The sequence below is a fragment of the Pituophis catenifer genome, unplaced genomic scaffold (assembly GCF_029215685.1).
Source record: "Pituophis catenifer annectens isolate HBS135680 unplaced genomic scaffold, rPitCat1.0.hap2 SCAF_4, whole genome shotgun sequence".
In the NCBI taxonomy this organism is placed as follows: domain Eukaryota; kingdom Metazoa; phylum Chordata; class Lepidosauria; order Squamata; family Colubridae; genus Pituophis; species Pituophis catenifer.
This window is the reverse complement of record NW_027256884.1, coordinates 1238751-1251855: the sequence shown is the minus strand read 5'-3', so window position 1 is coordinate 1251855 and position 13105 is coordinate 1238751. Positions and strand designations below refer to the sequence as shown.

Genomic DNA, 13105 nt, shown 5'->3' with positions numbered 1-13105 from the left:
TTTGTGAAGGGAGTTTTGTCCCATTTTATGACTTTCCTTGCCACCTTGGTTATTAAATGAGTAACATGGTTGTTAAGTGAATCTGGTTTCCCCCGTTCACTTTTGCTCGTCAGAAGGTCACTAAAGGGGAATCACGTGATCCCAGTATACTGCAACCGTCGTAAGTATGAGTCAGTTGTCAAGTATCCGAATATAAACCACGCGATCCACAGAGATGCTGCAATGGTCATCAATTAAAAAATGGTCGTAAGTCACTTTTGTAACTTCGAACAGTCACTAAGTGAATCTGAAATGGTATAAGTTCTCCTGCTTGAGCAGAGGGCTGGACTAGAAGACCTCCAAGGTTCCTTCCAGCTCATTCTTTCCCCTCCCCCTCCTCCCATTTCTCTCCACTAACTAGATTTTCATGGAAGTTTCTCTCTTTAGAAATGCCTCCATTACTCTGCACCATTTTCAACTGGTTTGTTGGTCAGAAGTCCGTGCCAGTTGCCAAGCCTCTGAATTTTGATCATGTGACCACAGGGATGCCGCAAAGGTCGTAAGGCACTTTTTTCAGTGCCGCTCTAACTTTGAACGGTCACTAAACGGACCGTTGTAAGTTTGAGGACTGCCTGTATTTGAAGGCAATTAACGAAGTAGACCTTTGTTAATTGCCCGCAACTTTTGCTTTGAAAATGCAGAAAGGAGAATTGTGCTAGTGTCAGGTTTCGGTGTCATCTCAAATAAATTGCATTGCCAAACAAATAGTCTTTGATGAAATCTTTCATTTATTAAGCACGACAATCTGTTCCCGACTACGTCGTAGCCAACACTGACTTCCTGACCCAAAACCTTCCCTTTCCATTCCCCAATTCTCTGCGCCTCATTGGCCATCTTCCAAATCACTCTCCCCATATCTACTACTTCAGCTCCCAGGAATGTCCCCCCTCCCATCCCATCTCCTAGGGGATATTATCTTCAGAGAAAATAAGTAGGTGAAAAGTCAAGCGTCCTCTTGCCAGCACTGGAACGAATGTAGTTTGGAGTGCTGTGACATCTAGGTTTTAGAGAAAAGTCTACCTTGGTATCTTTTTTTCCTAGCAACTTTTTTTTATTTTGGCAAAACGTATCGTGTATCAGTGGATCTAGTCTATTCGGGAGGAATCTGCAATCTTTATTTATTTCCAGCCCCGCTGATTAATCGGGGGGACATTTTTAAGCCTTTCTTAAAGCTTCCGTTGATTAATGACACCAATTATTCAATTAAAACTTGCGGCCTTAATTTCACAATGACATTTAGAGCTTTGAAAGCTGGGTAATCTTTTATTTTTCACACTCCTTTTTCCTGCTCTTGAGAGTTTTGTTAGGATCTCATTGGATCTAGAATGCTGGATGAGGAAACTCCGCAAAAATGATCAGCTCATGAATCAATTTAAAAATGGATGAATCCCACGGATTCCTGCTCCTCTTGCCTTTCTCCTTTTCCCACCCATAATAAAATGTCTGCATTCATTGTCAATTAAACGTATCTTCCCATGTGGCCCTCAGACCTTTTACTGGTAGTTCTCCACTTACAATCTTTCGTTTCGGGACCGTTCGAAGTTACAACGTCTCTGAAAAAAGTGACTTATTTTTGGATCAAAATTCAGATGCTTGGCAACTGTCTCCTATTTATGTCCTGGGCAGAGGTGGGGTTTCAGCAGGTTCTGACCAGTTCTGGAGAACCGGTAGCGGAAATTTTGAGTAGTTTGGAGAACCGGTAAATGCCACCTCTGGCTGGCCCCGCCCCCATCTATTCTCTGCCTTCCGAGTACCAGCTGATCGGGAGGAAATGGGGATTTTACGGTATCCTTCCCCTGCCATGCCCACCAAGCCACGCCCACAGAACCGGTAGTAAAAAAAAATTGTGACCTTCCGACAAGCCAAGACAACAGGGGAGCCAGATTTACTTCACAACCCTATGACTAATCACGCTGCAGTGATTCACTGAACAACAGGTCATAAGATGGGGCAAACCTCAGTTAAGAAATGTCTCACTTACCATGTTTCCCCAAAAATAAGGCCGGGTCTTATATTAATTTTTGCGCCAAAAGGCGCATTAGGGCTTATTTTCTGGTTAGGTCTTATTTTGGGGGAAATACGTTTGTTCTGTCCCTCTTCTTCACACAGGCAAACGTAATACCAAGCACACCTGCCAATATTTTATTAGGTAAACAGATTAGAATTCCTGGCAGACCAAGGTTTTGGCAGCAAACTGCCGAATGCCTGCCAAGACCGTTTTCGCTCCCATAAAGCAGAAGAGGACTTATCTTCAGTCCGTTCCAGGAGCAACAAATTATCCGTGAGACAAGAGTTTAGTCAGTGTTCAGTCCAAAATATATCCAAGCCGAATTTCAGAGATCACGATGTGATTTTCATGGTTTAACTTTGTCCGTCACAAAGCCTGAAGAGCAATCCCACCCACTTTTATTCCTGGTGGGGCGTTGCTCCGTGACTCAGCTCAATCTCTGGCCCTCCCACGCCTCTTCCGTTGCTGCACATGCTTCTCCCTCTGATGCTGCCTGGGATCAAGCCAGGATTCATCCTCCTCGCTCCCTATCAATTGGTGCTCCGATATGCCTTCATCCTGGCACCTCCAAGGCTGTTCCTCCTGGCCTTCGGATGGAACCTGAGGCATTGCCAGAGAGGAGGAGGGTCCTGGAGAGGGAGGCCTTGTCAGTTCCTCCCCATCACCTTCTGAGTCCTCCTCCTCTGTTAGGGCAGGCTCGGGAGTCGGGGTCACAACAGTTACTAAATGCGCCATCTGGCTGACAATCTTAACTGGGGCTTATTTTGGGGAGTATGGCTTATATTACGAGCATCCTGAAAAATCATGTTAGGACTTATTTTCTGGTTGGGTCTTATTTTCAGGGAAACAGGGTAGTAACAAATTTTGGGCTCAGGACAATCTGTGTTTTCAACCAGTGTTGCAAACCGGTCCTGTGTTGGTCAGAGAGACGCAGAGCCTGGAACAATCTCTTTGGGTGCCTTATGACAACCGGAAACTCTTCCACATAAAATGTTGTAATTCCCCCGTATAGGTGAGTCAATGAGGCCATGTTGAAGAAGAGCAGGTTAGGGGGGTGGAGGTTCGTTCTCCGAGTTTTCAAATGTTTCATTACCAGGCCAGGTTACGTCTTCAGTAGAGTTTAAGGGATGTCAGTGTTGGGGTTCTTCTGTTTATTAAGGCTTTGTGTGGTCAGAAGGTCTTGGGATGGTGAGGCCATGTCAGGTGAGGGTCCCATCAAGTCAGGGTCTCACCTAACGTGACCTCCTCATCACAAGACCCACACCTGACCCATCTCAAGACTCTTATCTGATGTAACCCACACCTTAGCCATCTCAAGACCCACACCTGACCCATCACAAGTCCCATATCTGATGTGACTCATCACAAGACCCTCACTTGACACACCCACACCTGACCCATCACAAGACCTACTGACCACACGAAGCCCTGATAAGCAGAAGGACACTGACACCTCCTAATAGCCCTTAGACTTATATACCGCTTCATAGTGCTTTTACAGCCCTCTCTAAGTGGTTTACAGAGTCAGCCTCTTGCCCCCCCAACAATCTGGGTCCTCATTTTACCCACCTCGGAAGGACGGAAGGCTGAGTCAACCGTGAGCCTGGTGAGATTCGAACTACCAAACTGTTGGCAGCTGGTGATCGGCAGAAGTAGCCTGCAGTACTGCAATCTAACCACTGCGCACCGCGGCTCCTAAACTGAAGATGTTACCAAGCCAAATAGAGAAACATTTGGAAACCAACCCATAAACTCAGAGAATGAATCTTCACCCTCATCCTCCACCTGAGCTACAGATATTTGCCACTATTGCAAAGAACAGGTTACCTGCCTATGAAGGCACACAGGCCCAGTCTTCTGGTTTCAGGTGTCCTTGCTGGTCCCATAAAATCCACTGTTGGATTCTATGGGCCCAATTCATTGTGGGCCCCGAAGGGCTTCAGTGGGGTGGGGGAGGGCATGGGGTTCCCACCAAGCGATTCTCCCATCCCTAGAAAAGTCCAAATTGGGTTCCTCGCAGCTCTCTGCCTTATCCGAAGTCACAAATTATCCCTCAGGGACAAAACCAGCGACCAGGTCCTTCTGCGTCCTATTTAAATTATTCATCCATTGATTTTCTTTCCCTCTCTCGCTTTGAAGGATTTGCTTTTTAATATACTGTGAATTGAGACGAACTCCATCCAGGTTTGGGCACCAGACAGGATGCTGTGGGTTGTTCTTTCTTCTGTATTTTTAATTTATTTTAATTTATTTTTTTTAAAAAAATTGATTTATATGCCGCCCTTCTCCGGAGACTCAGGGCGGCTTACAGTGCGTTAAGCAATATATTTTATACAAAGTCAGCTTATTTCCCCCACAAACTGGGTCCTCAATTTACCTACCTTAGAAAGGATGGAAGGCTGAGTCAACCTTGAGCCTGGCGAGATTTGAACTTGCAGTAATTGCAGGCAGCTGAATGTTAATAACAGTGCTTTAGTCTGCTGCGCCACCAGGCTCTTTTTTAAGATCCGGGACGCTGAACTTTTTCAGAAATTGGGGCTTCTGATTTTGAGCCTTATCCTGAATGTAGTAAACTACGAGTAGTCCTTGACTTGCAACACTTCATTTAGTGACTGTTCAAAGTGACAACAGCACTAGAAAAAGGAACTTATGACCATTTTTCATACTTAACGACCACGGTGGCGTCCCCATGGTCACGTGATCAAAATTCAGAGGCTTGGCAACTGGCATGTACTTACGACTGTTGCTGTGTCCCCGGGTCACGTGGTTCCCTTTTGCCACCTTCTAAGAAGCAAAGTCTAAGGGGAAGCCAGATTCACTTAACAACATGTTACTCACTGAAGACCCTGGCAAGAAAAGTCATAAACTAGGGCAAAACTCATTTAACAAATGTCTCTCTTAGCAACAAATTTAGGGCTTAATTGTAGTCGTATGTGAAGGACTGCCTGTAATGGAGGAAGCTTAACTATTATGGACCATGTCTGCTCATATGGGTTGCAATATATATCATTATTTTCTGTTCTACTTCACCAGAGCGATACAGAAGGTAAAACTACTAGGGGTTGTTGGACAGATATTTGGAAGATGTGGCTTTTAGTAGCTACTGATATTATTTGCTCATTCCTGAAAGTGTTTTTTTCTCCGTTTTGTGAGAATTCCAATTACATTCAACTAGTAATTGGAGGTGTTAAGGATATTGTTGTTGTGTTACCAACCAGCAGAGTAAATGCACAAGGAAATGTTGCTGAGAGCAATGAATAAGAGATATGCAAACTGGTTTATCAAAAGCTTACTTTATAGTAGAAAAACAGTCTCATAGTCTTTAAACAAATTCCAAGTCTTTGCCATTTAAATCAGTCCAGTAGTTACAGATATCTTCCCACCAAACAGACAGTAGTTGGTTAGAATAACAAACTCACTCTGGTTCACAAACCACGATGATATCAGATCCATCCAACGACGATTAGCAGATAGCAATTCCTCTCAATGGTAGCATATCATATCAGCTTCATCATCAAACTGAACACGTTACAATACTTTGCTTAAATACTCTCACAACCAGTCATTACCTAATTACAGCATGACTCAGCATTAAAGCCTTAAAGTTACACAATAGATATTCATATTAAAATCACAGAACACATATATTGCCTGGACAACTAGTTAGGCTCAAACCATATCCTAACATGAGGGAAGACAGAATGGGGCACGAACTGGATCTGGGTTCTTTCCATGCATCAGTGCGATATTAATACATTTATTTCTTTCTCATTATGGGGAAGAACCTTTCGATGAAAGTTAATCCTACTTTGAGTGGAGATTTTAAAATTTAACCTCGCTAGTAAAAATATTTTGTTATATTATACTATATCAATTTATTTGATTCTTTTTGTTAGTTTCATAATTTTAAACGTGGTTTGATATTCTGTAAGCTGCCTTCAGTCGCCATGGGCAAATAGGCGAAAATATAAATTCAATTCAATTCAATTCAATTCAATTCAATTCAATCAATCAATAAAAATATCCTTTTTTTAAGAAAAAAACCTGGGATTGCCCAGCTGCCTGGTGCAATTGAAACATGATGTATTTTCAATTAAGGAACCCTAGCCAGGTGCCAACTCCCCCATCTGCTTCAAAATACCTTGCTGTCCACCTGCAGAGCTGTGGTATCCAAATATGAATTAACTTGATTCATATGAAGAACGGTTGCAAAAACTGGGTTTGGCTAGTCTAGAGAAAAAAAGGACCAGGGGTGACACGATAGCAGTATTTCCAGTATTTGAGGGGCTGCCACAAAGAGGAGGGGGTCACCCTGTTCTCCAAAGCAGCTGAAGGCAGGACAAGAATGAATGGATGGAAATTAATCAAGGAGAGAAGCAACTTGGAATTAAGGAGAAACTTCCTAATGATGAAGATAATTAACCGGTGGAACAGCTTGCCACCAGAAGTTATGGGCGCTCCATCACTGGAGGTTTTTAAGAAGAGACTGGACAGCCATTTGTCTCAAATTTTATAGGTCTCCTGCTTGAGCAGGGGGTTGGACTAGAAGACTTCCAAGGTCCCTTCCTGCTCTATTCTGATTGATTGATTGATTGATTGATTGATTGATTGATTGAATTGGATGCCCAGTGATCTGTTTACAAAGCATATTTAGGAAATAAACCTATGTAAAATTGTCCGTGTTGCTCTGAATTTGCATACTGGTTAACAGCAAATTATAAACTGCTTATCTTGGAATTAAAATTAATTTGCTTTTTAATTAAAGCATTCTGCTTCGTAACCCGAAATGAGCAATTCCTAAGCTTTTTGCATCCTGATTAATACCTCAAAAGTTCAACTGCTACTTGTATGACTTTTCATAGCAAGCATAGAGATAGAGAGGAAGCACTGAATTTTCCATTTTATCCTTAAAATTTAGAACCATCCATTTCATGGCTTACCAATTTTCCTTTCCTTTCCTTTGTACACTAAGTTTCTGTTCTATAACGGAAGAGTTACCATCCAGAAACAGTTAGTAGTTTTTAATTAATCTCACAGCTGCAAAAGTACTACATTCTGACTGCCATTAGGGCAAGAAATGAGTTTTGGGATAGATGTGAGAGCCAATTTGATTTTCTGTGGGCAAGATGGAATGCAAATTTGCAAAAGAATTTCGGTGATTAGGCAACTGAGGTGTGAAGACATCACCCATTAAGGGGTGTCACGCCAAATTAACATTACCAGGCTTTTTAATGACCCCTCATTTGTATAATCCTTATTTACACTAGCACCTGATCACCAACGGATGATGATGGTCGGTTTTTTTGCACTCAAAATTCCCAGCCAAAGAGCCCAATTTTGTTGAGAATGGGCCCCTCAATTGCGACTGGAAGTTATTTTAAATTTGGCGGAAAAAGGCCTTGAAAGAAAATTTTGGAACTTCATTAATATATATGGCCAAAGATGGAAGGACACGCCCACTCCCTCAATGGAAGAGTCGGTCTGGCTTTGGTGTTGGTGTTGGCAGGGTTGGCAAAGGCAACTAAAATGAATAATTTATCTAGTTTTGCTTCCGTTTGGAAACCATTTCTGGATTCTCTGCTCAAAACTGCAAAAGAATTAAACTTTAATTGTAGGTTTTGATGACTAGAAGGACTTTTGCAGTTGTAGAAATGAGTTGAAACATTTAGAAATGTAAATGTAGAGCCTTGGTGGAGCAGCGGACTAAAGTGCTGTTAAGTAGCACTTAGCTGCCAGCTGCCTGCAATTACCGCAAGTTCAAATCTCACTAGGCTCAAGGTTGACTCAGCCTTCCATCCTTCCGAGGTAGGTAAAATGAGGACCCGGATTGTGGGGGCAATAAGCTGACTTTGTATAAAAAAAAGAACACCACTTGGGGGGGCCGAAAACCCTACTAAGCAGGTATATACAAAAGTATGAAGGCTATTGCTTAACGCATTGTAAGCCACCCTGAGTCTCCGGAGAAGGGCGGCATATAAATCGAACCAATAAATGAATGAATGAATGAATGAATGAATGAATGAATGAATGAATGAAAAAAGTTGAGGCTGTAAATTTGTTTCTATGCTAGTGAAAAAAATGGAAGTCGCAACTTTTTTTTAATCCTTTTTTTCTTCTTTCTGGACTTCTTTTCTCTTTCTCTTTCTCGGTTTTTGCTTCTCTTTGTATTCTACCTTACAATAAACTTTAATGAAATACTTAAAAACTAAGAGAGGTTATTTGTAGAAGTGTATATTTGAACCAAAATGAGGCTGGTAGTTCGACTAAAAAGCACAGAATGAAACGAGGGTGGTAGATGAAGGTGCAGTGCTAGACTAAAATATTAATGAACGATATTAGAAGAATATATTCTGAAAGTATTTTTTAAAAAATCAGGAAATATATTTTAAAAAATCAGGTGCCCAAATCTGGATCCAAAGCACATTTGCGCATCTCTACATCAAATTCAGAACAAATTCAGCTTGTAACAAATAATGGTTGTTTGCCTTCACACAACATTTTGTTCCTGTTGTGTGGAGCAAAAGACAAAAGGCCTCCCATTTCTCCTGCCTAAATTCTTTGGATTTTAGCTCATATTAATCAAGATTTTTTTTGTGGGTTGGATGAATTGGAGCTGTATACAGAAAGGCAGTTGGGAAGCAAACCCGTTCTCCAAAAAGTTTTATTCTTTTTTTATAATTTATGTTCTTGCTTGGTGTGCGTTTCTCTCCATTCCACTAAATCCTGATGAAGTCTTTTCTTCTATTTTCTCTGATTTTTTATCTTCCCCCCTAATCCCACCATTTCTATCAGGACATAATCTCTTTCTCAAATTTACATTTTAATTACAAGGCCAGCTGAACGAGCTAAAATCAATAAAGTCAGCCTTCTCCCCTGGCCAACTTTCTGCGGAGGAAACCCAACCTCTCTCTTTCCTTCTATTGATTTATCTCTCTTTAGCACTGTCTGCTTTCTTGCTGCAGGCAAATAGGTGCCATTTGGTCAATTTAAAGGAGGAGGAAAAAGGGAATTTGGACTTTTGTTTAATTTTGTTCTTCTGCCAGCGAAAGTATTAGATGACGTATTAACCAAAAAGCATTGCTGGTGGTAGGATGGACAGTTGAAAATACGTAAAGGATACCTTTAAAGTCTGGGTAAATTGTAGTTTTGGAAGCATTTTACTTAAACGTGAAATGGAAACTCACATAACCTAATGTGGGTTTATGGATAAATTACATTCAAACATTAATAAAATCAGTAGCTCCCTTGTTGACTGGCTGGAAGGGAGTTTGGAGGTCTGCTAGTCCAGCCCCCTGATCAAGCATGAGAACCTATTCTACTGGCTAATGGATAAATAACTGAGAAGTGGAATATTCCAGCTAAGGTGGAGAATGGGAAAAAAATGGGGAAAAATTATAGAAAAATTAGGTTTTTTTAAAAAAAATTGATTTATATGCCGCCCTTCTCTGGAGACTAAGGGCGGCTTACAATGTGCTCAGCAATAGCCTTCATACTTTTGTATATTTTTATACAAAGTCAGCTTATTGCCCCCACAATCTGGGTCTTCAATTTACCTACCTTAGAAAGGATGGAAGGCTGAGCCAACCTTGAGCCTGGTGAGATTCGAACTTACAGTAATTGCAGACGGCTGGTGTTAATCACAATGCTATCAGTCTGCTGAGCCGCCAGGCTCACCAGGTTGGTGAGTTGATCTATGTTTTCAAATAATTTCCCCCCTTTTTATACACGTGTACATAAAAATGGGATGGAGGAGTATATAATACTTTCCTTAATTACAAAACATGAATCAGAAATTATTTTACAGTGGCTGAATACCCACCTCTCAACTGTGTGGGCAAAAAATGTGTCTCTTTTTACTCAGTTTGGTTCTTTTGCTAGCAGTAACGTCTTCGTTTGGGTTCGTGGATTCTCCCGTGGCCTTAGAACCTTATTCTGTGTACAACATTAGCTCTGCAAACCCACCGTGTGTTCCCTTCGGATGATGTAGGAGGATTTTACGCCCTGCTCGCCAATACCTCCACTCACCGTCCTCTCTTCCTTTATCCTTTGAGGCCTGGGACCTGTGTTGCCCACAAGGAAAAATGTGGCAGGGCCTGGGAAGAACAAAGCCGCCCCCACGTCTCTCTTCTCATCCCCATCCATAAGAAAGGAGGAGGAGCTGGACCCCACCTGCGCTGCGGCCACCTGGAAAATTATCCGAGATAAACTGCCTAGACTGCCAACTGCAGAGGACAGGTAAATATTAAATGTGGGAGAGATACCTTAGCAATCTCACTCTCGGGTCCAAATCAATGGCATGAAATCATGTTAAGTTCTGAATAATTGTTTAAGATTGGTCATCGTTGCAGAGGCAATATTTTAAAATAAGCAAATTGTGAACATTTTTGGGTTCCTTGGTGCTCTCTGAGTTTGGTTTTTTTTTTCTTGTAGACATTTCATTACCCAACGAGGTAACATCATCAGTGCTAGAAGAGAGTGGGTTTACTCTCTTGTTTATATACAAATGGCTTGCCCTGTCAGTCTTGGTATGGGGGGGGTGGGGGTTCTTGGTGGGGGGTTCTTGATGAGGTTTGTTTCCTGGAATTACCAAGTGAAGAAGCCACCAACTCAAAGAGTAAACCACAGTTTAAAGGAAGGAGAGTGTGAAGGATTGTTATAATTATAATTATGCCCGTTAAAGACAAAAAGGCTGTAAAATTTAGTCCCCCTTCTTAGACCTCGTTTGGACTGCCTCTCCTCCCAAGCATCCAAAAGACAAGAATTTTGTTGTGAACGCACAATAAATCAGGCAATTCCCACTCAACAACAAGCTGCATCATGCAAATTTGAGTGCAAGCTGAAATGTGCTAAGCTTTCTCTTACCATTTTTTTTTCATGCACGGTGCAGAGGTTGCGACCCGACAACATCCAAGGAGGCCAACAGTCAACGTGAAGAAGAGAAAGCCAAAGCTCCTCTGGTACCTTTTGGGCTCGATCTCTTCTACTGGGGCCAGGAGCAGCCGACGTCGGGAAAAATTCTCCGGTAAGTTGGTCCCAAATATTTTAACACATTTCCCTGCCTTCAGGTGAACAAGTTTCAAAGAATGTTTACGATGATCGATGCAGGTACATTTTACATGCTCAAGTTCCTGGGAGAGAAAAAAGCATTCAGACAATTTGTTCCTCAAGCTGATTCATCTTAAACAAAGTTTAATTTAATGTTTAGTTAATTTAGTGTCCAATTCTGTTTATTTATTGGCGAACTGCTGAAGACCAAAGAAGGCGGTGCAAGAATATTAATATTATAATTGATAGAAATAGGAAAATTGGTGAAGATCAACGATATTGGTTAAATTTCCAGGAAAACCTATTCTTAATCCGCTAGGGGGCATAAGATGTCAACAATAAGATTACGTAAGACTATCTTGGACATCAGAAAGTCAAGTCAAGTGTTACTTTTCCTGCCCTCCCTCCCTTCAAAAAAAAAAAATCAATTTTCAATACCATTTTTTTTTGGGTGGGGGGGAATAACTTTCCCCATAATTCCTAGCGTTTGCTTTGAACCAAGCCCCAAACTTGCTTTCAAAATTCAAAGACCGTTCTCATAATCACAGAGGTGGAAGGGACCTTGGAGGTCTTCTAGTCCAACCCCCTTCAGAGACACCTGGCTAGGTGGCTCAGTGGCTAAGACACTGAGCTTGTCGATCAGAAAGGTCAGCAGCTCGGCGGTTCGAATTCCTAGTACAGGTCTCCTGCGTGAGCAGGGGGTTGGGCTAGATGACCTCCAAGGTCCCTTCAACTCTGTTACTGTTAATCAAGGAGAGAAGGACGTTACATTCTATCTGGATAACCGTGTGATGACCGTCTCCAGAAACAAGGAGTTCCAGATGGCTTGATTTGCTCTGACAACATTTGGGGCCTTCAACAAAATCACAGGCCTCCATTTTTTTTCCCCCTGAAATTTTATGCAGAGCTTAATTCCGTAGACTCCAGGTAGCAAATCTAATAACCAAGGAAAGGAAAATGACATCTGGAAATGACTCGCTTCAAATAACACTTGACTGAAGTTGGCTTCTACAGGAAATCCTCAATTTATAACAATTTGTTTAGTGACCGTTCAAAATTGCAACAGCACTGAAAAAAGTGACTTATGGCCGTTTTTCACACTTAACAACCGTTGCAGCATCCCAACAGGGTCACGTCATCAAAATCCAGATGCTTGGCAACTGACTCATATTTATGATGGTTGCAGTGTCCCCCAGGGTCGTGTGAGCCCCTTTAGTGACCTTTTGACAAGCAGTGGGGAAGCCAGATTCACTTACCGCCCATGTGAGTAACTCAACTGAAGTGATTCACTTAACAACGGTTGCAGGAGAGGTCATAAATTTGCTTAAGAACTGCCTTGCTTAGCAACAGAAACAGCCTCAATTGTGGTCATAAGTTGACCATAAGTTGACCATAAGTATAGATTACTATAGTTATAGTAGTTGTATTTTGGGGGCACTAAATCCAAACATTTATTAGATCAGAGGTCTTCAAACTTGGCCGCTTTAAGACTTGTGGACTTCAACTCCCAGAATTCTCCAGCCTGCTGGCTGGAGAATTCTGGGAGTTGAAGTCCACAAGTCTTAAAGCAACCAAGTTTGAAGACCTCTGTATTAGATATTTAAAAGAGCCGAACATCAGGGGCTTGTAGAGGAATTTTATCATTGCATTTTCTTCTCTCTAGGTTTTCCTCTCAGCATCGCTTCTGGGCCCCCAGTGAGGTGGAAGAAGAAGTAGAAAACAAAGAGGTTTCAGAGATGCTCAAAAGCCGCTACATCACCTTCGCTGGCACCTTTGAACCCGTGAAGCACAAATGCCGAGCCCCGATGCCCAGCGGAGGCCTCTGCGAAAGGCAGGATAGATTTAAGGTGGGTGCGAAGGAGTGTGAGAGATCGGTCGTGTCGGACTCTCCTACGCAAGGTCTCGCCCAACCTTCATGGAAGAGTTTTAAGAGCAGGAGGGACTAGCCCAGAATATCGCTTTTTATAAGCCAAGGAAGCTTGGGTGTCAGGTTTCGATATCGTCTTCAAATAA

At 42.1% G+C, this 13105-nt stretch overlaps 1 protein-coding gene across 1 annotated transcript in view; it reads left to right on the top strand.

Moving 5' to 3' along the window:
• The window catches only part of UVSSA (UV stimulated scaffold protein A), a 46561-nt gene that overhangs the window by 20111 nt on the left and 13345 nt on the right, over positions 1–13105 (top strand). The window contains exons 9-11 of the mRNA XM_070943419.1: positions 10099–10282; positions 10935–11069; positions 12756–12939. Coding sequence (XP_070799520.1) covers positions 10099–10282; positions 10935–11069; positions 12756–12939 — 503 coding nt within the window. The remainder of the gene's footprint in view (positions 1–10098; positions 10283–10934; positions 11070–12755; positions 12940–13105) is intronic.